This window comes from Sceloporus occidentalis, unplaced genomic scaffold (genome assembly GCF_023333645.1).
Source record: "Sceloporus occidentalis isolate IW3139 unplaced genomic scaffold, rSceOcc1.0.p SCAF_7, whole genome shotgun sequence".
NCBI classification, from domain to species: Eukaryota; Metazoa; Chordata; class Lepidosauria; order Squamata; family Phrynosomatidae; genus Sceloporus; species Sceloporus occidentalis.
Genome location: NW_028316987.1, coordinates 69,749,451 through 69,773,781, shown reverse-complemented (window position 1 = coordinate 69,773,781; position 24,331 = coordinate 69,749,451). Strand labels below are relative to the sequence as shown.

Sequence of the window (24,331 nt, the reverse complement as noted above, 5' to 3'; positions counted from 1 at the left end):
GGGTTGGACTGGATGGCCCTTGGGCTCTCTTCCAACTCTATGATTCTATGATCATCAACAAAAGGGAAACCTATCATAGGATTAAGAAGAATGAAGGACATGACCAAAGAAAAGCTAAAAGACATATAAAGCCATGCTACTCAGGCTCAAAATGGAGGACCTTTTGAAATTCCTCCTGGTCAGAAGGTTGACATGTAGGACAGGTCTGGAGGGTTGGAGGACATTGGCAAGTTTCTTCAGAGAGTGTGTGTTTGGGGGGGAGGGATATGATTGCCATTCTGAGGCTGAGAAAGTGTGACTTTTTACTTAAAAAAAATAAAAGGAGGCAAATCTCAAATACTGATGAGAGGCTCCATTCAGGGTCCTAACCAGGAGGACACAAGGCACCGCAAAATGTAGGCCCTTCTCATAAAAAAGAATGTAGCATGTGGCTAAAGAAAAAGCTTTATACACACACACACATATATACACAATATATATATATATATATATATATATCCATGCAATATATATATATATATGTAATATATATATATGTGTGTGTAATATGTAAATATATGTGTATTATATATATATATATATATATACACAATATATATATAAATATATATATATATGTATCTAAGTTATATATGTGTGTGTGTAATATGTAAATATATATGTGTGAGAGTGTGTGTTTTATATATATATATATATATATATATATATATAAACAACACGCATAGAAAGATAAATCAGTCAGGCCTAATTTAGTCAGGCTCAAAATGGAGGACATTTTGGAATGCCTCCTGCATAAGAGGCTGAAGTGGAGGACGCGTCCGGAGAAAAAGAGGACTCTCGGTCTCTCGCCCTCGCAGCACCGCCTAATGATACGCCTCCCTCCCCTCACATCCGGGTCTCTGGGCTCTCTCCACGCCCCCAATGACGACGCCCCGCCTCCCGCCCAGGTTTCCCCCAATGCGCTTCCGGGTTGGGCGGGGCAGACGTGCGGCTTGACGTCATCACCCTGCGCCACTCCTGTTCTGTCTGGCTAGCTGAGAGGCCCCTTAGTGGTGCTCCATCCCAAGCATGGTCTGGGTCAGCCGAGCTCTGCTCAGGAAGGTTGGTGCCCCTTCAAGCTGCTCTTCCCCTCAGTCTGGCCCATGCCCTCCTTGACTGTCCCTGATTGGAAAGGAGGAGGCTCCCTCTTAGCCCTCTGCCTTCCCTCTGGTTCCAGCTGCTTTTAAAAGGTCCCAGTTTCCCTCTCCTCCTGTTCCCTCTTTCCCTCATTCCCCTCAGCGTGGGCTGCATCTGGAAATGTCAGCAGAAAAATGCTTTTATATCATGAATATTATATATATTATATGAATATAATATTTATATATATATATATATATGCAATACATATATATATAGGATGTTATAGTATTCATATATTATATAATATGTAGAATATATTTATACTATATATATATATATACACAATAAAAATATATGGGATATAATGTTCTATATATTATATTTATAATATATATATAATATGTTATAGTTATTATATATATATTATGTTTATAATATATATAATATTGTGTTATGTTATTATATATCATTATATAATAATATAATCTATATATTATATATTCTCTATATTTATATATAGAGAATATATATTAATTATATTGACTGCATCAATATTAAGAATATTAACATTAATTATTAATTAATTATTAACATTATTAAATATATTAATATTAATTATATTAATCCTTAAGAATTGTGTTAATTATATTAACTATATTAATTATATTATATTAAATAATATATTACTTTTTATATATTACATAACATTATATTATATATTACAGTGGGACCGTGTTATCCGCTGGGGTTTGGTTCCAGGTTCCTCCACGGATAACAAAATCTATGGATGCTCAAGTCCCATTAAATACAATGGCAGAGCAAAATAGTGTCCACTTTATAAAATGGAAACTTCAAGGTTTGCTATCAGGAATTCATACTTTTTTAAAAATATTTTCAAGCCATGGATGCTTGAATTTGTGAATAAAAAAATCCATATATATGGAGGGCTGAGTGTATATTATATTATAATCATAATCACAAGTAACTACTGGGGATTGGAACTGTAACCATAAGCAACCACTATTGGAGGGGGGAAAACTTTCCAATTACAAGTAACTCCTGGGGGATTGGAATCATAACAATAACCAACTACATTTGAAAATTACCTTCCTAGATTTTTTGGACCAAATTTCCCCCCATATATTATAGTATAACCATAATGACAAGTGACTACTGGGGGGTTGGAACTATCACGATAAGCATCTTCTATTAAAAAGTAACTTTCCCAAATTTTGGACCAAATTCTTTTCCATGCATCAGGAATATTGCATGGCCTTCCTTGAGTGCCATGGTTCCTGGGAGTAATTCAAAACAGTCTTCCTTCTCTGAACCATAGGAGTAACCTTTCTCTGCTATAACCTTTTATGGGTTTGACAACTGCTTCATATATCAATTTGTAATCTGTAGAAAACCTTATGGCCCAATAAATTGGCTAGCCTTTAAGGTGCTGCAAGAATCTGATTAAGGCTCAAACTTAGACTTGTGCAACTCAGTTAGTAGAAGTGGACGACTTCTCACATTCCCTTCCCACACAGCAGACAACTGAAAATGCGACACAGAAATCTGGGGGATCCCTCTGAATGGGGTGAGTTAAGTTTGCTGAGTGAGCAAGGATATCTGCGTATCAGCGATACTTTACATTGGCAAATGTCTCATGTGGATAGACAGCAGATCCTGGATCCATCCTTTTCTACTATTTTTCAGTGTTAGACATTCATCACAAAAAATGTTATGAATTGTATTAACCACAATTTGTATATCATCCACATGTGAAACTAACACAGGGCAAATCATATTATTAAATCACACTCTTGCATAATTTTGAAATATAACATTTCAGAACTTAATTAAAAGAGACAATTTGGAATCCTAGAACTGGAATGGTCTGCAAGGGCCATCCAGTCCAATCCCCTGCCATGCAGGAAGACACAACTAAAGCGCCCATGAAAGAAGGTCATCCAACATCTGTTTAAAAATTCCAATGAAAGAGAATTCATCCCCCTCTGAGCCACTATTTCACTGCTGAACACCTCTTACAGGAAGAGGGGTTTCCCCCCTTATGTCCTGGTAGAATTTCTTTTCTTGTAAGTGGGTTTCTAGTCTCTGGAGCAGCAGAAAACAAGTTTGCTTCATCTCCCATATGACATCCCTTTAGATGTTTAAAGATGAATATCATGTTTCCTCCACTCTTCTCCAAGCTAAACATAGCCAGCTCCTGAAGTCGTTCTTCTTAGGACTTAGTTTCCAGATCTTTGATCATCACGGTCCCCCTCCTCTGGAACCATTCCAGCTTTTAAATAGCCTTCTTTAACTGTGGTGCCCAGGACTGGAGACAGTATTACAAATTGGTTCTGACCTAAGCAGAAAAGAGTCTTCTGGAGACCTTTTGCTACAAAAGTAAGTCTGAGAGCCCCAGTCCAGCAGCAGTTCACTAAAAAGATAGAAGAACCAAAGGGCTTTTCCTGATAGGTCTAAAGAAGTATGAGTTCTGACACTATAGTTCCTTGGTTGTTGCCAGTTGTTGTCACCTCTGTGTCATTTTCTTTTTGTGGGTTGTTTGTAGATATTTCTTTGATCTGTATTAGGAGCCTTCAGTTTTTAAAAAGTAGGTTATGGCTTGTTGAAGTGGTCCTACGGTTTGGAGGGCAATTTTTCTCTCTCTGACATTTAAAATAATATTTTAGAATTATATAGCATTATAGAGTAAAAGCACCAATTTCACTGATAATTTCTATTACTCTGTGGTTTTTTTCAAGTCAAAAAGAAGAGGGAATATATTATTTCAATGTTTCTCAGAGCTAAAAAGAGCTCCACGGGGATTGCAATAAAATCTTGCAGCTGGTGTTCGGCCATCTTAAAGGGAATGGGGCATTGCTATCTGGAGAACCCGCTAGAGAACTGGATTGGGACCTTAAGAGAGTCAGATTTGGCCTAGAGCTTGAGGCTTTCCCGCCCTGAATTAATGTGTCCTTTTAATAGTATGGCAGATTTATGGATGATCTAAGGATCTACGTAAGAGGAGGAACTGGTGGAATGGGCTATCCTCGATTAGGTGGAGAAGGAGGAAAAGGTGGCGATGTCTGGCTGACGGCTCATGAAAAAATTACCTTGAAGAGACTTAAAGACCAATATCCAACCAAAAGGTTTATTGCAGGAACAGGAGCCAACAGTAGGTGAGTAGTTTTCACTGAATGAGAATTAGTGTGGTCAGTGTATTATTTGTCCGAGTAAGTAGTGTTGTAATTTTTATTTTATTTTATTTTATCCTTCAAGTATTGCTGCGCTGAAAGGTGCTAGTGGGAAAGATTGTGAGGTAAAAGTGCCTCCAGGAATTTCAGTCACTACAGATGATGGGAAAATGTTTGGTAAGGATATTTTGGCCCTTCTTTACCCTTACATTATGTTATTGTAAATCAGTCGCAAAGTATAGTAGAGGTGTGTCTAGAAAGAATTTAGCCTGCACATACTCGTGCTGAACGGACTTTATTCTATTTTCAATATAATTCATTCCTGTATGAAACTGCCCTCTCCCACATCTTAAGGATTTACCCTCTATAATATGATTTTTCTCAGGCTGTAAATACTGGCTTTGTTGGAGCATGCCTTCCATTGACCTATTGGAGAGCTAAATTTTGGCTGGCATTGCAAGGGTTTCATGCAGCTGTTGCTGACATATGTGTTTGTTGCAGATTTTTAGGAACAGTTAATTGATAATTCTCAGAAGCAGTCTAATATCGTTGATTAACAAAAGATACTATATTTGTCTTAACTGACGCATGTTCGTTTGCACACTGTGCATGTTTTCATGGAAGTGAGTTAGATTGTCCAGAAGGGTCAACCCTTGAATGTAAGATTTCAGTCTTAATATGAATATTATTTTCATAAACATTTTTGGAAGCAACATGATTTGATTTCCGACATGATTTTTTTAATTATAATTTTATTATACAGTATATTTATTAGCTTTGTTGGAGGGAACATTGTAATACATTTGGTACTAAGATTGTGTGTTTCTTGGTGTGTGTTGTTGCTTTCTAAACATATCCGATGCCTAAGCAGTATGAAAGCTGGAAGTAGGGCCTGTCTATGTTTGCAAAAGCTATTATTCTTTCCAGACTAAGGTGCAATCTTTATTTTAGGTGAACTTAACAAACCAGGAGAAAGGCTGTTGGTGGCACGTGGGGGTATTGGTGGATGCCTGGTAACAAATTTCCTACCCTCCAAAGGTCAAGCACATGTGATTCATCTTGATCTAAAACTTATAGCAGATGTTGGCTTAGTTGGGTGAGTCTTTAATCCTGTAAATTGTACTATGGTGTCTTAGTAATCATATTTGTATATTGAAGTGAAGATTTTGTGCATTTACTACTTCTGTTTTACTTGTGGATGTCTTTAGTTTTCACTATGTGGACACAGAATGGTTCAACCTGTGAACTTGAACCCTTGTTTAGGATTTTTACAACAGGAAACCAGAGTTTTAGATGCAACTAAAAGGAAGGTTATAAATATCTAAGGAAGTGCTTTTGACCCTTCTTTCTGCTGATTCTACATCAAATTTCAAAGTTGTTGTCATAATAAAAAAAAGTGGAAAATTTATGGTGAGTGGACATATATTCATTTTCTTTATCTGAATTGTTAAATCAGCCTCTGAAAGCTTGTGCTTTGATCTCAGTTGAATTTGCTTTTACATCTCTGTATGTAGATAAATGCTTTACCTTTAGATCATAGACATACACACATGCAAACCATATTGTCTTTAGAAAAGATGGAAGGCACAAGATTAGGTTCAAAAAGAAAGTGCTTTTCAACCACTTAAACAGACTATAAAAATATTTCCAAAGACTGAATGATATAAACATTGCCATTACACATAGAAGTTTCTACTGAGCATAAAGTACTAATAATGTTTTTGTATTAGCTTGATTACATTGATTATCTCTGTTATGTAGTAGAAACCCTTTATTGTGTCATATGGAAATGTTTCCTATCCATTAGTTTTCTTTGGATTTTTTTATAGTTATGTTTAAAAGTAGGTTGAAAAAAAGAACATTTTTTTCTTTTCTGAACCTAATCTTGTGTCTATATTTGCAAAATGGTTTCCTTCTGTAAAATGTAGGCTGTCGGGTATTCTTTCTCAGCACAATCTAAATCCTATGCCAAGAAGACCTGTGACAGGTACAGAGTGGTGATATTTCCAACATTCATCAGTAAATTTCCCTCACTATATAGCCCCAGCATGGAAGGACTCAATACTTTTTTTTTGGCAAGCACAAATAAGCTATTCCACTAACCCAGTAGTAATTATATGTTTGGGCTCCAGTCTTCTTGAACTGGCAGGCCTTTTAAGCTTTAACAATCTTCTTTCCCCTGTCCTATAATCTTCAACAAGCAATATATTTTTCAAAGAGATCTGCCATGTTGTGTACAATTCAATTATTATTTTTTTCAAACAGTGAGAGAATTGGTGGTACAGCCACTGGTCTATACTCCCCTCTCTTCCTCTCAAACTTCTCCCTTGCAGTGGGATGGTTAATCAACATTGCAAACCTATAGATACTCACTTGTGGGGGACTTGTGGGAACATTGGCCAGGATCCAGCAGGGTGTATTCCACTGGATTCTAATGTATTTGCAAGAATCAGCCAAACCCCATTCACCCCCCCTAAAGAAAACCGTGGGAGGTGGACGCTTTCTGGAGCAGATTTTGAATGCCATGGAGGGGGTCTGTGGCATAAATGTCACAATTCTGCTGATTCTGGATACTTGAAGTACACTGTTGGATCTTGCCCACTTTTTAAAATGCATAAGGAGCACACTTTTATTGCATGAATATAATAGCTCAGCATTTAAGGCATCCTTGCATAGATCAGTTCAGCAGTTTTAAAGAAAAATGTTTACAAGTGCCATGGACAACACTTAATGGGGAACAACATCACCTTTTTATTCTTGGATGGCTCTAACAAAGACACATATCAGCCCCTCTGAGGTGATACACAACAGAGCTCTCAATAGTAAAGTAGATAGAAAGGTTGTGGGAAATAGTTTTGATGGAAAAATTAAACTAAGCAGATAAAAATACAGCAGTGACAATACAACACCAAGCCCTTTTATACATATGTGAACAGAAATAGGCTTGGATGTACATCGTCCCCTGATGTAAGACATTTGCTTGAAAACTGTTAGTAACACTAACAAAGATTGATTTGCAACATTTAGTAACTGGATATGATTACCTGTGAAATAATGTAATTTTATTTATGTTACAGTGGACCCTCTCCTTACACAGGGATCCATTCCCCCCCCCCCCCCCACATAAGGGAAAATCCTCATATGCTCACGCCCCATAGGAAACAATGGGGCGTGTGCACGCAGGGGCAGTGTGGCTCAGGTGTGCACACCACTGTTTATATTATCGCATGACTTCTGTGTAAGCAGGAAGCTGCGTATAGTGCGCCCGCGTATGGAGCGGGCGCACTGTATAACATTACTGAATTTTTACAAAAAGATCTTTTAAAAAATAAGCAAATAAAATTACTTGCTTATTCCCCCATCTCCAGAGTAGTTTATCTATGAGACATTTGTCTTTGTTAATCAAAACTATATGCACAAATAAAATACATTTTTATAAAATGAGCAAGGAAATGACTTTGTTGTTCTGTCATATGTAAACATTGTGATATAGTACTGGTTGGTAATTCTGTGCTTCCTTTTTTATTTCAGATTTCCAAATGCAGGAAAGTCCTCTCTGCTAACCAAGATTTCTCGTGCTGCTCCTGAGATTGCCGATTACGCTTGTAAGTAAGTAATTATTTTGTGTGTATTAGCATTAGCACTGATCTCATATGTCTTGGGACCTGTGCTTTCATTTTGCAAGTGAAACAATTTGAATGTAGGCAATCTCATCTGATACCTCCAACAATAGCCTGTTACAATGTGTGTGTGTGTGGGGGGGGAATGAGATGTGTGTGTAGTTTGAGAAAGAGAGTTTGTATATTCAGCGTGGTCTGGAACATTTATATTTAGCACACAAATAGCCCGTGCTGAATTGGGCTCCTCTCTGTCAGCTACCAAGATTTTCAAAGTATTATTGCAGAAAACTATTGTAGCTTGCTCTGTCCTTATACAGTTCTTTTGCAGATGGGTATGCTGCAGCTAAAAATCAATGTGCACCTTGATTTTATGTTTCTCCCTGTGAGTGCCGCTTATGATATATGTACAGTTAGGGGTATACAACCCTGTGTATCAGTGTGTCTGTCTTTTAGGTAGTCAACAGAGCAAAACATCACTACTCCAGCCAAATGTCCTCTAATAATAATTTTAGTTAATATCAATGTATTCTCGGATATAATCAGTTTTGGATGTCATAGAAGGTTTATGCTAATGCTGTATATTCTTACGGCCTCTCCAAAATTCAGATGGTTGTATTAGAGAAAGCAGGATGCATCAATTCAATTTAGATAAGGATTGACTTATTATTTGGTGATTGATTCAGTGGGCCCCTTTCATTAAGGACTAGCAACTGTATTTAGGCCAGAAATATCATTATGTTGCCCTTGTTCTTTGCTGACAAGTGTATTGGGCAGATGCATGCAAGGCAGAGATAAAGTTCTTCACCAAACAATGTTAACCTTTTTGTATTTTTCACAGTCACAACAATAAAACCTGAACTTGGAATAGTTAAATATGCTGATCACAAACAGGTTAGTCTGTCTTATATTAGAGATGTTGTCACGGGTATTGTCTCTGTTGTCACCTTTTGAATAACATGATGAGATTCTAGTTACTGATAACCTGGATGCCCAGGTTTCACCAGTGACCAGGAGTGCATTTGCACAGCTAAATTAATGCACCAGCTGCACCTGTTCCTTGAGATGTTATATCTGGCTATGGTGGCGCATGCTTTGATTACGTCCTGTTTGGACTACTGTAACACACTCTGTGTAGGGCTGCCTTTGGAAGCTTTTTTGGAAACTTCAGCGGGTTCAAAATGGGGCAGCTAGAATGCTGACTGGGGCCAGTTATAAGGAACATATAGGCCTTGTTGAAACAGCTTTCCTAGTTAACGGTTCATTTCTGGGCATGCGGGCCATGAGTTTTAAAGCCCTATACTGCTTAGATTCAGACTATCTGAACAATCCCCATATGCAAGGGTCCTAAGATCTACCGGGGAAGGCTTTCCTTTTGGTCTTGCCATCATCACAGACTCACTTGGTGTGGATATGAGAGAGAGCCTTCTCACTAGCTGCTCCCAATCTCTAGAACTCCCTTCCATGGGAGGCAAGGCTAGCCCCCTCCCTGCTTTCTTTTCACCAGCAGGCAAATACATTTTTATTTAATTGGGCTTTTAATATATAATCATTGTCAGGGATGCTTTTATACAGGGTGTGTGTTCTATTTGTGTTTTTAACTTTTGCATGTTTTATCTAATTTTATACAGTTTTAGCAAGATGATTTTAATTGTTTTTGAACATTTTGTTATAAAAAATAATTTTATCTGTGAGTTCCCTTTCCGGGACAAAAGAGGCATGTAAAATAAATACATAAAAACATTTTTAAAACTAGCCCCAGGATTGTCATAAGTGCAGGCTTATAATCATCTATTTTAGGGAAAGTGGTAGCTTACAAATTATTATATAGCCACTATCCCAGGTGGAAATGACAATTTTAAACAAAATCTGTGTCTTGATTATAGAATCATAGAATTGGAAGGGACTATAAGGGCCATCTAATTCAATTCCCACTATGTAGGAATAAACAACTAGTATAAAGCATTCTTGAAAAATGCCCATCTCACCTCTTTCTGGAGACCTCCAAAGAAGAAGAGTCCACCACCCTCTGAAGCTGTCTATTCCACTGTTGAACAGCTCTTACCGGAAATAAGTCATTCCTAATGTTTAGGTGGAGTCTCTTGTCTTGTCATTGTAATTCATTGGTTTGGGTTCCATTTTCAAGCAGCAGAAAACAAACTTGCTCCACCTTCTACATGACATCCTTTCAGATATTTAAAGATGGCTACCATATCACTTCTCAGTCTTCTCTTCTACAAGCTAAATATGCCGGGTTCATTCTTCATATGGTTTGGTTTCCAGACCTTTGATCATCCTGGTCACCCTTCCCTTGACCCATTCCAGTTTGTTAGTATCCCTCTCTGAATTGTGCTGCCTAGACACAGTATTCCAAGTAATGTCTGACCAAAGCAGAATAGAGTGGCATTGCTGCTTCTCTTGATCTGGACACTGCATTTTTGTTGATGCTGCCTAGAATTAAATTGGTGTTTTGGTCACTGCATTACACCCTCGATTCATGCTTAGTTTTGGCCTTCTCAGATCCCTAGATCCTTTTCACATGTATGGCTTTCAAGCCACATGTCACTAATCCTGTATTTGTGCATTTTGTTTTTCACACCTAGAGATAGTAACATGTCTTTATCGCTGTTGAAATTCATTTTATTAGTTTTGTCCCAGCTCTCCAATCTGTCAAGATCATTTGAATTCTGAATCTATACTCTGGTATATTTGCTAACCTCCCCCACCCCATTTGACAAGCATGCCTTCTATTCTACCATGCAGTGATCAGAGTGTGAAAAAAATAGGTTTTTTTTATTACAGCTCCCAGAATCCCTAGCCAGCATGGTGGCTGATCATACTGACTGGTTCTGGGAGCTGCCCCCAAAAAGTAATGTTTCAAGCTTTGTTCCTCTTCAACATTTCCAGCTCCGTTTGCCATATTAACAACACATATATGAAGCTTTGAAGACTGCACATCCTGAATGGTCAATACTCCAAAAGCAAAATTCAATTTTTAAAAAAAAATAATTTTGAAAAATATTATCTTTCTTATGAGCAAGTTTCAGAAACTGCTCTCTCCAGTATTTGCCAGTATTTCACAATTAGATATGAGTGTTCTCCTTCTTTATCGTAATCACTTGCCATGTATATCTGCTAAACTAGCAAATCATTGCAAAGCCATAATAGAGAAATGATGCTTTTCTTTTGGTTACTCTTTTTAACTTGATTGTACCTATTGAGGCCTCTGTATCTTACTTTACCCTTTTAAAAAAAAGCATGTAATTGCCACTTTTGACTACCGTAACCTTCATGTTCAGTAAATATCCTCTATACAAGACAGCTGAGTAGGCGACATTATTGGAATTATAAAGCCTTGGCTCAGATATCATATTTTGACTTAATGACGTTTACATTTTGCCAGCATTCACTTCCTTTTTGCTCCTCCCTTTGTGGTGAGAGAAGACAAACAGGTAATCTATAACTAGCCGTAGTTTCCTTTTTGGTCCAAACAATGAAACTATGGTTATCAGATTTGGAACAAGCCAGGACCAAAACTGACATCTTGGTCTAAGTTTCTGGCCTTTCCCAAAGCAAGTAACCATTGCTGGCGTTTTGGGGGTGGACAAAATAACAAACTATTGTTTCTTTAGAGACTGTTTAGTTCGGGGGTAGGCAACCTTTTTGAGGCAGGGGCCGGGTTGGTGTCCCCCAGATAATGGGGGGGGGGGGAGCCAAAAATAAATAATTAAATAATATAGGACAACATTTTCAAATGTAAGACACATTTTTTTAAAAAAAATGGAGGACATGCGAAAAAATTTGATGATTTTTAAAAAATGTTAATCTAAATGCATGTTTCTTAGGCATGATCAAAATGGAGGACATTTGGGCATTATTCCTAGACAGATGGCAGAAATATACTTCCCTTTCTGGCCAACCCCCCTCCCCCCATTCCAAACAGCACATTTCAGCATTGAACATGGCTTTACTTAACATGGCAATCTCTTGCATATTTCAGAGGCTTATTGCATAACCACACTCTTTGGGTTTCACACTGAACATGGGTTCACATGGCTATGCATATTTAACATGTCAAGGTGGTCTCACAAGAAGTGATTTGCCCTCGGGTTCAAATGTACTTCTCAGAAGTGTGTACTTGGTCAAGGGACTGTGGTTTTTCTTCACTGCGCATGAGTTTGTAAAAATCACAGCAACATACATTGGCCATGCCTCTGAAGCTGGTTCATATCAATATCACCATCACCATCCTCCTCCTCCTCCTGCTCCTCTTCTTCTTCTTCCTCCTCCTCTTCCTCCCTCCTCCTCCTGCTCCTTCCTCCCTCCTCCTCCTCCTCTTCCTTCCTTCCTCCCTCCCTCCCTCCTCCTCCTCTTCCTCCCCGTGTGGCTGCGCGAGAGGCCCAAGGCCCCGCGTGGCTGCGCGCAGGGCCTTTGCCTCCCCTTGCCCGCCACCAAAGGCCCAGCGCACTTCCGCGAGAGGCCAAAGGCCCCGCGGGGCCTTTGGCGGCAGCAGGACCGAGCAGGGGCCAGTCCCAATGGCTCAGCGGGCTGCATGCGGCCCGCAGGCTGTAGGTTGCCAACCCCTGGTTTAGTTTAATTGCACCATGAAAGGGCTGTGTGTTCAGGCAAAATGCTTGTTCATATCTTGGCTTAATCCAAAACATCATAATCTGAATATAGCCAATGTAGGTCACCATACAAATATACCGTAGTTATCTGAATTCGACCAAAGTTTGTCTGGCTCTTCTACAGTTTCTCTAAGCTTTATCTTCCCTTTGAAGGAAATGGCCATCTGGGGCTGGGGTGGAATAAAATGTAATTAATTCCTGAGTTTTACTTAGAATACACAAAATCTAAAGTAAATCAGGTAAAAGTGAAGCATTAGGTTAAAGAGTAAGCCCCCTCATGTTTTATTTTCTTTTGATGTAAGGAATTAATATTGCATCTCTCAACTACCAGGTTAATTTAGTTGTAATGCATCACATTGCAGTATTGAATGTTGTAAACTACTCAATTTGTGTAATGAGTTTTATTCAGATTTGTTTCTTCCAAATTACTAAATCTAGTTCTCTTCAAACAATTTAAAAACCTCCTGTAGCAGGAAAATTATGTTTTTGATACCAAGTCCATATTACTAGGTTTTAATGAGGAATTGTGGACCATGTTCATTCATAAGGGTCTGAAACATTTGATTCTGGGCAAGATAATTTATACTTTGATGTCCTAAAATTTCAGCTGGTATAGGAGAGTGTAATTTTGGAAATATCCTCTTAGATGAAAGGCTTGCATGAAGAGGTGGACAACAAAGTTCACAAATGTGAAGTGTGTAAAAGTGCTTTTTCTCCTTTCTAACTAATGGGCTTGGCAGATTGTGCTTTAATCTTTGCCAAAAACATAGCACTATTATAACCTGGGATCAAACTTGACGTAGTAGTTTTTACTTAATCTAAATCGCTCTTTCAGATGCCATTTAGTATCCATACAAACTACTTAACAGAATTATCAGTTTGTAGCAGGCATAAAATCAGAATTGTTGAATGTCATTTTTCATCCTTATCTCATCACAAAGTACAATACTATCAGTGACTCTTTGTATGTCCCTTTTTGAGCTTTGCAAATTAGTTGATAATTGCTTGATTCAGAATTGCTGGTTACATAGACCACAAGGGTTCTCAACCAGATTCTGTTCATATTCTCAGATAGTATATAAGATCGCTTTAAAGTATGTTGTGCAATATTATTAAGAAGCTAAACTGCATGTGCAGTTCAGTTTATTATATTTTTATTAAGAAGCAGTAAAATGAGCATGTTGTTACACAGAAATAATGGCTCATTTCAGACAGAATCCCAAGTATAGATAAGAGCTGAGGTTCCCAACCTTTTTGACTCACGGAACAATTATTTCTATGGCAGAGCAACTAAGATGCCTACCCTATGTCTTACAAGTTAATGGAGTTTAAGAGTATATATAAGAATTTATTCTTATTTTTCAATTTCATTCCATTTTTATTTATTGATTTTTCCTGGAGCAGCGACAGAGCACCTGCAGTTTCTACACGGAACCCTAAGGGCTCCTCGAAACACAAGTTGGGAACCCCTGGATTAAAGGGTTGTGAATAACCTATATGCTCCATCATCATCTTTTACATGTGTCTACAGTCTGTTTCCTGTATAACACTGGCTAAACTTGTTTTGTTACCTGAATTGGGAAATAAAGTCTAGATGCCCTCCCTAAGCAGAGTCAGAAATATCCTCCTAACTAGAAATCTTACTTCAAAGTGGAAGAATCTTAATTCAAAGTGGAAGTACCTATGATTGTTAGTTTGGAGAACATGGCAAACTGTGGGGATTGCTGAGGAGGAAAGAGAAAGAAGCTGCATGTAAATGGGAAGAAGGGGGTTTCTAAGCGATTAAGTTTGTTAGAATTTTCCTTAAAAACAGATAAATAATAATAATAAACTGTTTATTTATAGCCCGCTTTTCCTTAATAGATCAAAGCGGGTTTGATCTATGATGCTCCCCCCCCCCCAAAAAAAATCAAACAGTTCTAATGGGAAAATAGAAATAACGTTTGAGAAGAGCTTCCTTATTTTTTATTTATTTATGTTATTTATACCCTGCCCTTTGGCCCTAAAGGCTTATATCTGTGTAATTTGATTCTTCATAAAACCCACAAAAACTTTGATCTAACACAAATTATTTATTCTCTTGGTATATTTATATTCCCCCCTTTTTTGGAGGAAGGGGGCAAGAAGAAATATGACTTGTTATTACTTAACAAGCATTACTAGGTTTTACAGAACAGATAATTGTTCTTAAACACAGGTCTTCAACTGTATAATTATATAAATTATGAGCAGAAGTCTCCAACCCTTTAGTGCCTATCCCCACCCTAGCTCTATTTCCTTCTGCTCTTTCTCTGCCCAAATTTCTTTCTATATGGCCTTTCTTTCTGTCCAACCTAATGCTCATTCAGTTTTTCTCTCTGCCCAATTTCTTCTGCCTCTCCCACGGCAGCAGTGCAACACACACACACACACCTCTTATCTGAAAGAGTTGAGAAGCCCTGCAGAAGGAAACAATAATGCAGTTATCTACTGCTTACTGGAGATAAGAATATCTCATGTTTGCCTTAAGGTAGGTTAGTGACACCTGCACCCTTTTGACCAAAGATGGTAGTGCAGGCTATAGATCAATTTTTTTTACCTAAATTTAACCAATCTGTAATTTATTCCTGAACTGTGTCCCCCTGGGGAACATTATAGCTCTAATGGGGTTCATAAAGGGAGATATGGCTTTTCAGATAAACTGGTCGCAGAAGTACCTATCAAAAATGACTCGGGTTCTATCTACTTAGGGTTGCTATAACCTGGCGGGGGCGGGAATTTCCCGCTTTTGGACCGTCTGCACGGTCACGGTACGGCTTGCCCCTGCCCCCGGGCTTTTTTATTGCGCCACTATGGCGGCGCCTTTGGCCGCTCTTGTGGCCGCCACCACCACCAATGCAGCTGTCGCTGTGTGGTGGCCTGCCTGTGGCTGCTCCTCTGGCCACCACCGCCACCGTGGTTCAGTAGGTGCTCCAGCGCGCCCACACTCACAGTATTTAATTTTCCCGGGCGCGCTGGAGGAGCTGGCAGGCTGGCCAATAGCGGAACAGCCCGCCCCCTGCTTCAGGAGTCTATGACTGCTGGCAGGGGGCGGGGCTGTTCCAGCTGTCTGCCCCCATTGGCCGCCCAGGTTAAAGAGGAGGAGCTCTCCTCTGTTTACTTCCTGGGCCGGCGAGCGGTGAAGGACTGAGGCGGCTGGCGGAGGAGGGCACCGGGCAGCCCCCGCCGCAGCAAGAAAAGCAGCAGCCGCAGCAGCAGCAGCCAAAGGGAGAGGACCAAAAGTAGGCCTCTGGGCCGGGGGGGGGGGGGGCGTTTTTGGCTAGCTGTGTGAGTGTGAATCAGTTTGCAAAGGGACCTTCCATGATTATCAATATTATTATTATTAGCATGGAAAGAGCTAGCTGTGTGAGTCAGTTTGCAAATGCCCAAATGTGCTTCGTGTGTGTTTTGGAATGGGGGAGGGGGGTTGGCCAGAAAGGGAAGTACATTTCTGCTATCTGTCTAGGAATAATGCCCAAATGCCCTCCATTTTGATCATGCCTAAGAAACATGCATTTATATTAAAAAATTAAAAAAAAAAAATCAAATTTTTGTGCATGTCCTCCATTTTAAAAAGATGTGCCCTACATTTGAAAAATTTTGTCCTACATATGTCCTACATTTGTCCTGGCTTGGAGGTCCAGACTTATGGCAACCCTATATCTACTGGACCTGTATCAACTCTAGCATCATAGGCTGCATCCACATTGCAGAAATATTTATTTATTTGTTTAATTTGTATGCTGCCTTTTTCCCAGAAGGCACCCGGCACTCACAGATAAAAACAAAAATAAAATAATTAAAATTTAAAACAATTAAAATAATCTAAAAACATTATAAAATTACATTAAAATATACAAAGTTAAAAGGCTTAACTAAAACACACATAGTCTCTAAAACTATGCTGGCATGATTATATGTTGAAATGCAGAAATAATCCAAGTTGACACCACTTTAACTGCCATGGCTCAGTACGATGGAATTCTGGGGATTGTAGTATGTTGTAGCAGCAGAGTTTTCTGACAGGGAAGGCAAAATGTCTCAGAAAACTACAATTTCCAGAATTCTGTAGCACTCAGCCATGGCAATTAAAGTGGTATCAATCTGGATTGTTTCTGCAGGTCAGATGAAGCCCAGGTCAGAGTGAATCCAAGTGATTTCATCTGCAAACTGACTTAAATTCTTCTTTGGGCCCGGTTGTTACAGATCCCTAACTACCTAAAACAGGTTTGCTGGGTTGTTCTGTGAAGATGGCCTTTCACCATATGCCTTTAGGTAGACCTTAGCTTGTTTATTAGTCGGACTTGCACTGAATTTTCCTCCAGTGTTGCTCTAATCTCTTGTCTCAATCGTCTCTCACATCCAGATCACAGTTGCTGACCTTCCAGGATTGATTGAAGGTGCACATATGAATAAAGGAAGAGGACATAAGTTCTTGAAGCACGTGGAAAGAACAAAACAGCTTCTTTTTGTTGTAAGAATAAACAGTTGTTTGGCTTCTTTGCTTTAAGATGCCTTTTAAAATTTAAACCTGGTCTAAAGTAATAACTTGGTATAGATACCATGTGATACCTGCTTATTATGCCATAGCATTGCTGATGTTGTAAATCATATTTTAACATGTAATGATTACACTCTGAGATCAAGGACAGCCAAATCCTCCTAGGAACCTGTTGAGATCTGTCACAGTGAAGTGTTTCCATTTACATCATTGTTCACCTGTTTACCAGTGTGAATTTTTCAAACTCTGTGGCAGCTCATTTTTCAAATGGAGTAAGCTAATGCCATCAGTCCCTTAAAGAAACCTTTTCCAGTATCATTTTTATTATATATGATGCTGACTATCATAGGTAAAATCAGACTTTGAGAAAACTGGAACATCAAGGAATTACTTGTAGTGAATTACAGTCACCCTTCTGTTTTCACAGAGAATCTGTTCTGGACCACCACCCCTGCAAAAATAGAAATCCGCCAATATTCAAGCCCTATTGGCTTGAATAGTGGTGTGCCCTCACCTGCGGGTGTGCACCATGGGCACATGCCCCATTTTAAGTCCCTCGGTTTGCCCCTCGTGAATAAGTGAGGGACACAGATTGAAAGTCCATGCAAACGGAGGGAGGACTGTATAGCTAGTAGAGAGGAAGAGGGATATTTAAGATTGGTCCCAGTAAGTCCTATCATAAGATAAAAGCAAACTATACTAAAAGCACAGAACAGATGTATACAGATAGTAATGAAATACAGAAAATTGTGCAAGTGAGTTAATTGCTTCTGTGACTTGGGAACCCTTCAGAAACATTAGGATAGATACTGGCAGCAGAGGGGACTGTTACATGTATGTATATATAACTACCTCCTCTTTAGCTCTGTTCACCCTCTCTCATCTTTATTCTCTTTTGGCAAGTGAAAAATAATCATGAGAGAAAACATTTCATTATATGCAATTTGTTGTTCTCAATAATGTTTTTCAGGTTGATGTATCTGGATTTCAGCTTTCTTCTTTATCACCATTCAGAACAGCCTTTGAAACTATAATGCTACTGGCAAAGGTAAGGTTACTGATCTTTTTTAATGAATTAACTTTATGTAATTAAATATTTGCATGTTTTAGCATGACTGACAATAATATTTAGATTCTAAATATTTATTTATATGCCACATCTGTTAAAATTAGAAGCTAAATATCCAAGATATTCAAGATACTATATACATGTCTTGATGTATACTTTATTATATTTTTGTGTTATATAGTAATTCCTGGGTTAACCCTCCTTTAGGCAGGTGGGATATTTCAGTCCCCCAGAGTCACAGACCTAGACCTAAAACTAGGGATTTATGATATTGTCTGCTGAAAAGTTGCAACATGCTTCCTGAAAATCAACCATCTATCCTGTCTAGTTTTTTTTTCTTGATTTTTGAAGATTAAAAAGAAGAAGGACACAAACTGCCACAAAATTTTGTTGGCTACAATTTTTTGTAAACAAGAAGAGCTGTAAGCTACTCTGGAGAAATGCTCTACCTCGTGTTGTGTGAAAATGTGTTTTCTGTTTCTGCGTGTTTGGATATTGTAGAATACCTTCCTGCATCCACAAATACTCCTGGGGACATGGGACATTTTTATACCCAGGAATACACTGATATTCCTGATGGGGGTTAAGAAGTACCCCAAATTTGAGGCATTGAACTGTGGGTTTTTTTAATCTGTCTAGATAAAGGTTAAAAAGGAAAAGCTCATATAAAATGAAATGCTTTCAAGCACAGTATTTTACAATTGCAAACTGATGTCTGTGTTTCAAGGAACTGGAATTGTACAAAGAAGAACTTCGAACTAAACCTGCATTACTTGCTATTAATAAAATGGACTTGCCCAGTGCAAAAGAAAAACTGAATGAACTTATGGAACAACTGCAAAGCCCTGAAGGTGAGATAATGTATAGAGCTCCTTTTAGGATAAGAAAGTCACATCTCTGTTACAGAACAACTAGTGAAGAATTCATGTTTGTGGCAAGAGTTCTATTTCTATCAGAGAAAGAGGAACACATTGTGGTAATCTTAATTTCATTTATGACATGTGGCTTGAACAGTAGTTCTAGATACCAGATAGAATGTACAGTCTTAGTCAAATTACACAATACAGATTGGGTTACTCATGACTGATGCATATGTGCATTTAATCAGTACCAGTGTTTCAGATGCTTTCTGCAGTTTCCAAATTAGCATTGATAGCTGAATGTAACACCACTTGATGTGCATACTCTGTTAAACATGCAGATGTTAATACAGCAAGAGGATTTGCATATAGATCTGTACTTGACATAGTAATGAAACATAAATCATGTTACAGTTTTAGTCCTTCTCCTTCTTGCACATACGGCTGCTCATTGTAATGGCATACTGAAGTGTCTGTATGTAGTAGTAGTAGTAGTGGTAGTAAAAAAAAATCTTTTTTCAATGCATCACTGTGTATAGTAGGGCACGTTACTCCAGAGACTTGTCTTTTATTTCTGTGATGTGTTTTTGTCAGATTGTCTTTCTCCTCAGTTAATCTGCTCTAAAACCGTGTAGCTATTTGGCTGATATATAAGGCAGCAAGAAAAAGAGGTTCAAAGGAACTAAATTGGGAAATAATTTATAGTGTCACAGTTTCATGAGTTTCCTGTCTAAAGTGCAATATTCACCAGGAAAGAATTTTAATTATTTTAAAAGAAGAATGGCATTCCAGTCTAGCTATTGAATTTTAAAACTAAATTGCTTTTAAAAAAAAACCCAACCCTATAGTATGGGTAATAAGATATGAGACCTCTATATACCGCTTTGCTGAAACAGGCATAGTTCCCCATCTGAGGTCCAAAACACATGGTAGAAACAATCCAGTTTGAGACCACTTTAACTGCCTTGGGTCAGTGCTAGGGAATCCTGGGAATTGTAGTTTATTGTAGCACCAGAGCTCTCTGACAAGGAAGAGTAAATGTGGCACAGAACTACAGTTCCAGGAATTCCCTAGCAATCAGTCAGGGCAGTTAAAGCAGTCCCAGACTGGATTATTTCTGCAGTGTGTTTGGACCAGAGTCTCTCTTACTTGGGGGATTGAAGGTTTCTTACCTTATGCTTGCCAGCCTGTATCTAACTAGAGTGAAATTACACTCTGAATATCCCAAAAAGAAAGCTGAAGCAAATGAAAAGCAGGGACATTTAAAACTGTTTTAGTGCAGTCTGGGATAAATTAGGGCTTACATTTTTCAGTGATAAAGAATTCACTCAAAGGATAGAGACAGAGAAATAAAAATTTCAGTTTAAGAAATTTAATCATGATTAATCAAAGTAATCTTATGGTGCATAGGATTCCAGACTCAGATTCAAATACACAGTCTGGCTAAAGTTCACTGGCTAACCGTGAATAAACTACTGTTTTGCATCATAGTCTGCCACATTGGTTTATTTATCTGGCTTCTTATAGCAGAGTCTCTTTTACATCTGATTCATTGGATGTTCCCAGATCTTTCTGCTTTTAACAAGAGATAAATTGGAATGACATCACAACAAACCACGGGTAGGAAGGCTGTGGTTTATTGTGCCATTCTCCTTTGCAGCAGGAGCTGTTGGATAGAGCATATTAATAAACTGCTTCAGCTCTGAAAAGCCAGAACTTTACAGATGTCTCATTTGTTCTTGTATTAGATGCAGTCATGACATTGCACTATTAAACATCTTAAAAGAAAGTGAGTTCCAAATCTCTTTTGTCACTTAATTAAATCAGGAATAGTTTTGGGTTAGCAGCCACTACAACTGCCCTCTTCTGACACTTCAAAAGCTAATTACCTTAACCTTTTTGGAACTAAATCTGTTAAGATATCCCTGTTGTTAGTCTCATATTTATCCTTATTGCCTTAAATGTGCAACATGCTTCATAAGCCTGAGCAAAGAATTAGGCAATTATGGGCTAAAAACTAGACTAAAGATTGCTAAAGAGTTTCTGTCAATTTAGTTAATCTGTATGCTTCCTTATATTGATTAAAATCCATTTGTAGACAATTTCACAGTTGTATTTTCTTGTTTTCCTGTATATATTAATTGCAAATATATGTAATTTCAGATTATATGCACTCACTTCCAGTAAAGATGATTCCAGATGTCATTATCAAGTTCAAAGAGATCATTCCCATATCTACACATTCTGGTGAAGGAATTGAAGAACTGATTGAATGTTTAAGAAAATTACTAGATGAAGAAGCTGAGAAGAAGATTGAAAATTATCAAAGAGAGCAGCTTTATGCACTGCGTCAGTCAGAAATATAGCTATTCCTTAAATTCAAAAAACATTGGATGATGGTTAAGAGATTAGTTCTTACAGCCCTCTGAGTGCAGTTGACTTTGTGCCAAGCCAGAGTGTGCTTTGACTTTCAGGCCAACTACTTAAAAAACAAGAGTATATATTGTTCTCCATCTGTAAATTAAAAAATGTGCATTGTTTCAACTAGATCAATTTGTTACCAAATACCTGCAATTTCAAGTTACATAATATTTGTATTCAAGCAAGTTGTAGATTACATTTTCAAAGATGTAAATAAATATGTAATTTTTTAAATAAAGGTGTGCTAAGACTCTCTAATTCCTTTACCAAAGCTTTTAGATTAGTTTCTATTCTAAGACAAGAACATGTAAAAATTACTGGGCTTAATTTCCTGAAACATTTTGGAAAGTTTAAAATTACTTAACAGAGGTATTTAGCAGCAATAGTGCTAAGAACCATGTTAGAACAATTGTCATGTACGAACAAAATGCAAGAGTGTTGCCTTTCGTGTGGTTATTTGCCATGAAGATAACTTCGATTTATGGCAACCCCGTAAATGAGAGACCTCCAAGAGTCTTGCTTGTGTCTTGCAAGAACAGGGCAATGGCTTTATTGTTTGTGGCTCTGATGCCACAACAAACTGCCATTCCCAGAAGGCCATAGCATTGAGCCATGGCAGTTAAAGTGGTGTCAAACCAGATTGTTTCTGCAGTGCAGATGCAGTTTTTCTCAGTTTAGTCATCTTGGCCTAGAGTTCAGGCTTGATTTGCTCTAGGAATCTTTCATTTGTCTTTTGAGTAGTTCTGGTATCTGTAAGAGCAGCACATTTCAAATTAGTTTATATTTTTTCTGTCTGTTTTCACACCCATACATAGAAATTGGAAATGATTAAGACATGGATGATTCAAATTACGATATTTAAGTATGCATCTTTACACTTGAGGATCTCACTTTGTTCCTTCATGGTTCCACCCAACAAATCTTATTCTGACTTTGAATACATTTTCCATTTTGTTTAATGACTGGGAAAGGTGTAGAAAATCATATTTCTCTGTCTTCATGAAAGTTATATAAATGATGTCATAAAAAATAACTGCAGTAACTCTGTTTTTGCACTTTCATTTATGTTCAGTATTGCTCCATTTTCTTTAGTAGTATGGTGTCATTGCATATTTTAAATAGTTGATGTTCCTTTCTGCAATTTTCAGGCTTCCTTTCTCCAAGTCTATTCTTGCTTTACGTATGACATTTTCAGCACACAAGTTAGATAGGATGATAAAATGCAACCTTGTCTAACTCCCTTGCCAGTTGGAAACCATTCTCCTTCTTTATTCTGTCCTGGTGGTAGCATCTTGTCCTGACTATAGATTACGCATCTTGACAATCAAATGAGGCACAGCCATTTGTTTAAGAGAAAACCATAGGTTTTTTTTATCTACACAATCAAAGGCTTTGCTATAATCTATAAAGCATAGGTTGATTTTCTGCTGAAATTCTTTGGTGCACTTGAATAATGTGTGATAGACAAACTGTTGGCACCACAAAATTTAATCCTAGGACAAATTGTCCTGCAAATATTGATTCTGCTTTGTTTTCAATTATAGTATTCCAATCACCTGTGATTAACAAGAAGCCCTGTTTTGGTATGTGATCAGTTTTCTCCTGGACTCCAGTATTGACTCTCAGAATGCTTCTTTTTCTGTCTCAGTAGCTGGAGCACAAACTTGGATTATAGTTATATTGATGAGTTTTCCCTGAAGTTCTATTGACATAATTCAGCCAGACCACAGTATATCCTTTGATTGCTTTTGCTACTTCTCTCCTATTAGTGTCATCCCATTTCTTCTTAAATTTTCATTTCCTGAACAAAACATTGTATTACTATCTGACTCAAAATGTTCCATTCCTGTCCAGTTTAGCTCACTCACACCAACCATTGTAATGTTTATACATTTAATTTATTGTTTTGCTATGTCTGCCTTCCCCTTCACATTCCATGTTCCTACAATGTGTTATGCAGCATCAAATTTTCTTTCACCTCCAACCATGTCAACAGCTGAATGTCTTTTAGGCTTGAGTTTAGTTGCATCATTAGCCACAGCGCTACTCACAGCTGCTCTCTGCTCTACCCCAGTAGCTTTCCAGTAACCCCAGTAGTTCTGCAATTTTGCATAAAGTTTGCATTATATATCCATCTTGGGAGTGTTATCTTCTGGCACTATCCCTTGTTTCATTTTGATTGTTTCATCAGGTTCTTGATAAAAGACATTCAAAAAAGATTACTGCACTTCCTTCTGTGCAGTACTAAGTGTTAGCTATGGTGCCACTGCCGTTGTAACTGAGAGCTCCTCTGCCATTGTCACCCTCCACTGTTTGGCACATTGAGACTGACTTCCCAGCAAGAGCCTTTCTAACATGAGACCCTACCAGTAGCACTGCCACTGTCAGCATAACCTTGCCTCACAGATGTACATAGTATGTCATCTAGGTGTTCCCCAGTTTATGGAAAGTGACTTTGTGCATGAGGTTACCTTTCCATAATGAAGCTCATACGTTGTTTATAAAGCACATAAAATTAAAGGATGCCACATGTACTTTGCAGTTGCTACTTTAGCAAACGCCTGCAATGCGAGACTGTGAAGATGATGATGGGGGGCTTTTCCAGGCCTCTGATTTATAGGGCCGCCGGAAGTCAAAAAGCCATTTTGACTTGTAAATAACAGCAACAACAGTTTTGAAAACCTTTGTAGACAGACACAGCCATGATAGTGTATCAGCATAAAAAGATTTAAAGAATACTGTAGCGCTTACGAGTGTATCAGCATAAAAAGATTTAAAGAATACTGTAGCGCTTACGAGAATACCATTATAACCTAAGTGTTTGTGGACTCCCGAATTGGGCTGGAGTCCACGAAACCTTATGCTAAAAACTGGTTTCTCCCAGGTGCATCTACAGTGTAGAAATAATCC

The 24,331-nt window shown here is 38.1% G+C and overlaps 1 protein-coding gene across 3 annotated transcripts; it reads left to right on the top strand.

Annotated features, from left to right (window-relative positions):
- The first annotated feature begins 1,003 nt into the window (after positions 1–1,003).
- GTPBP10 (GTP binding protein 10) lies at positions 1,004–21,974 on the top strand. 3 transcript variants are annotated; one of them, XM_089533264.1, is made up of 11 exons: positions 1,025–1,101; positions 2,655–2,704; positions 4,099–4,292; positions 4,393–4,484; positions 5,259–5,403; positions 7,839–7,912; positions 8,766–8,818; positions 16,937–17,044; positions 18,042–18,119; positions 18,868–18,991; positions 21,164–21,974. In XM_089533264.1, the coding sequence occupies exons 3-11, from the start codon at positions 4,111–4,113 to the stop codon at positions 21,364–21,366; spliced, it is 1,059 nt and encodes a 352-aa protein (XP_089389390.1). In that variant the 5' UTR covers positions 1,025–1,101; positions 2,655–2,704; positions 4,099–4,110; the 3' UTR covers positions 21,367–21,974. The 3 variants fall into 3 exon arrangements, with proteins under 3 accessions (XP_089389389.1, XP_089389390.1, XP_089389391.1); XM_089533263.1 differs by lacking the exon at positions 2,655–2,704 and having other exon boundaries at positions 1,004–1,101; XM_089533265.1 differs by lacking the exon at positions 1,025–1,101 and having other exon boundaries at positions 2,537–2,704.
- The last annotated feature ends 2,357 nt before the right edge of the window (positions 21,975–24,331 follow it).

Coding starts and splice junctions, on each gene's coding strand:
- GTPBP10 (XM_089533263.1), top strand. CDS start 1,069: ATGGTCTGGGTCAGCCGAGCTCTGCTCAGGAAG. Junction 4,293..4,392: donor GGAACAGGAGCCAACAGTAG/GTGAGTAGTTTT, acceptor TTATCCTTCAAG/TATTGCTGCGCTGAAAGGTG. Junction 4,485..5,258: donor AGATGATGGGAAAATGTTTG/GTAAGGATATTT, acceptor TCTTTATTTTAG/GTGAACTTAACAAACCAGGA.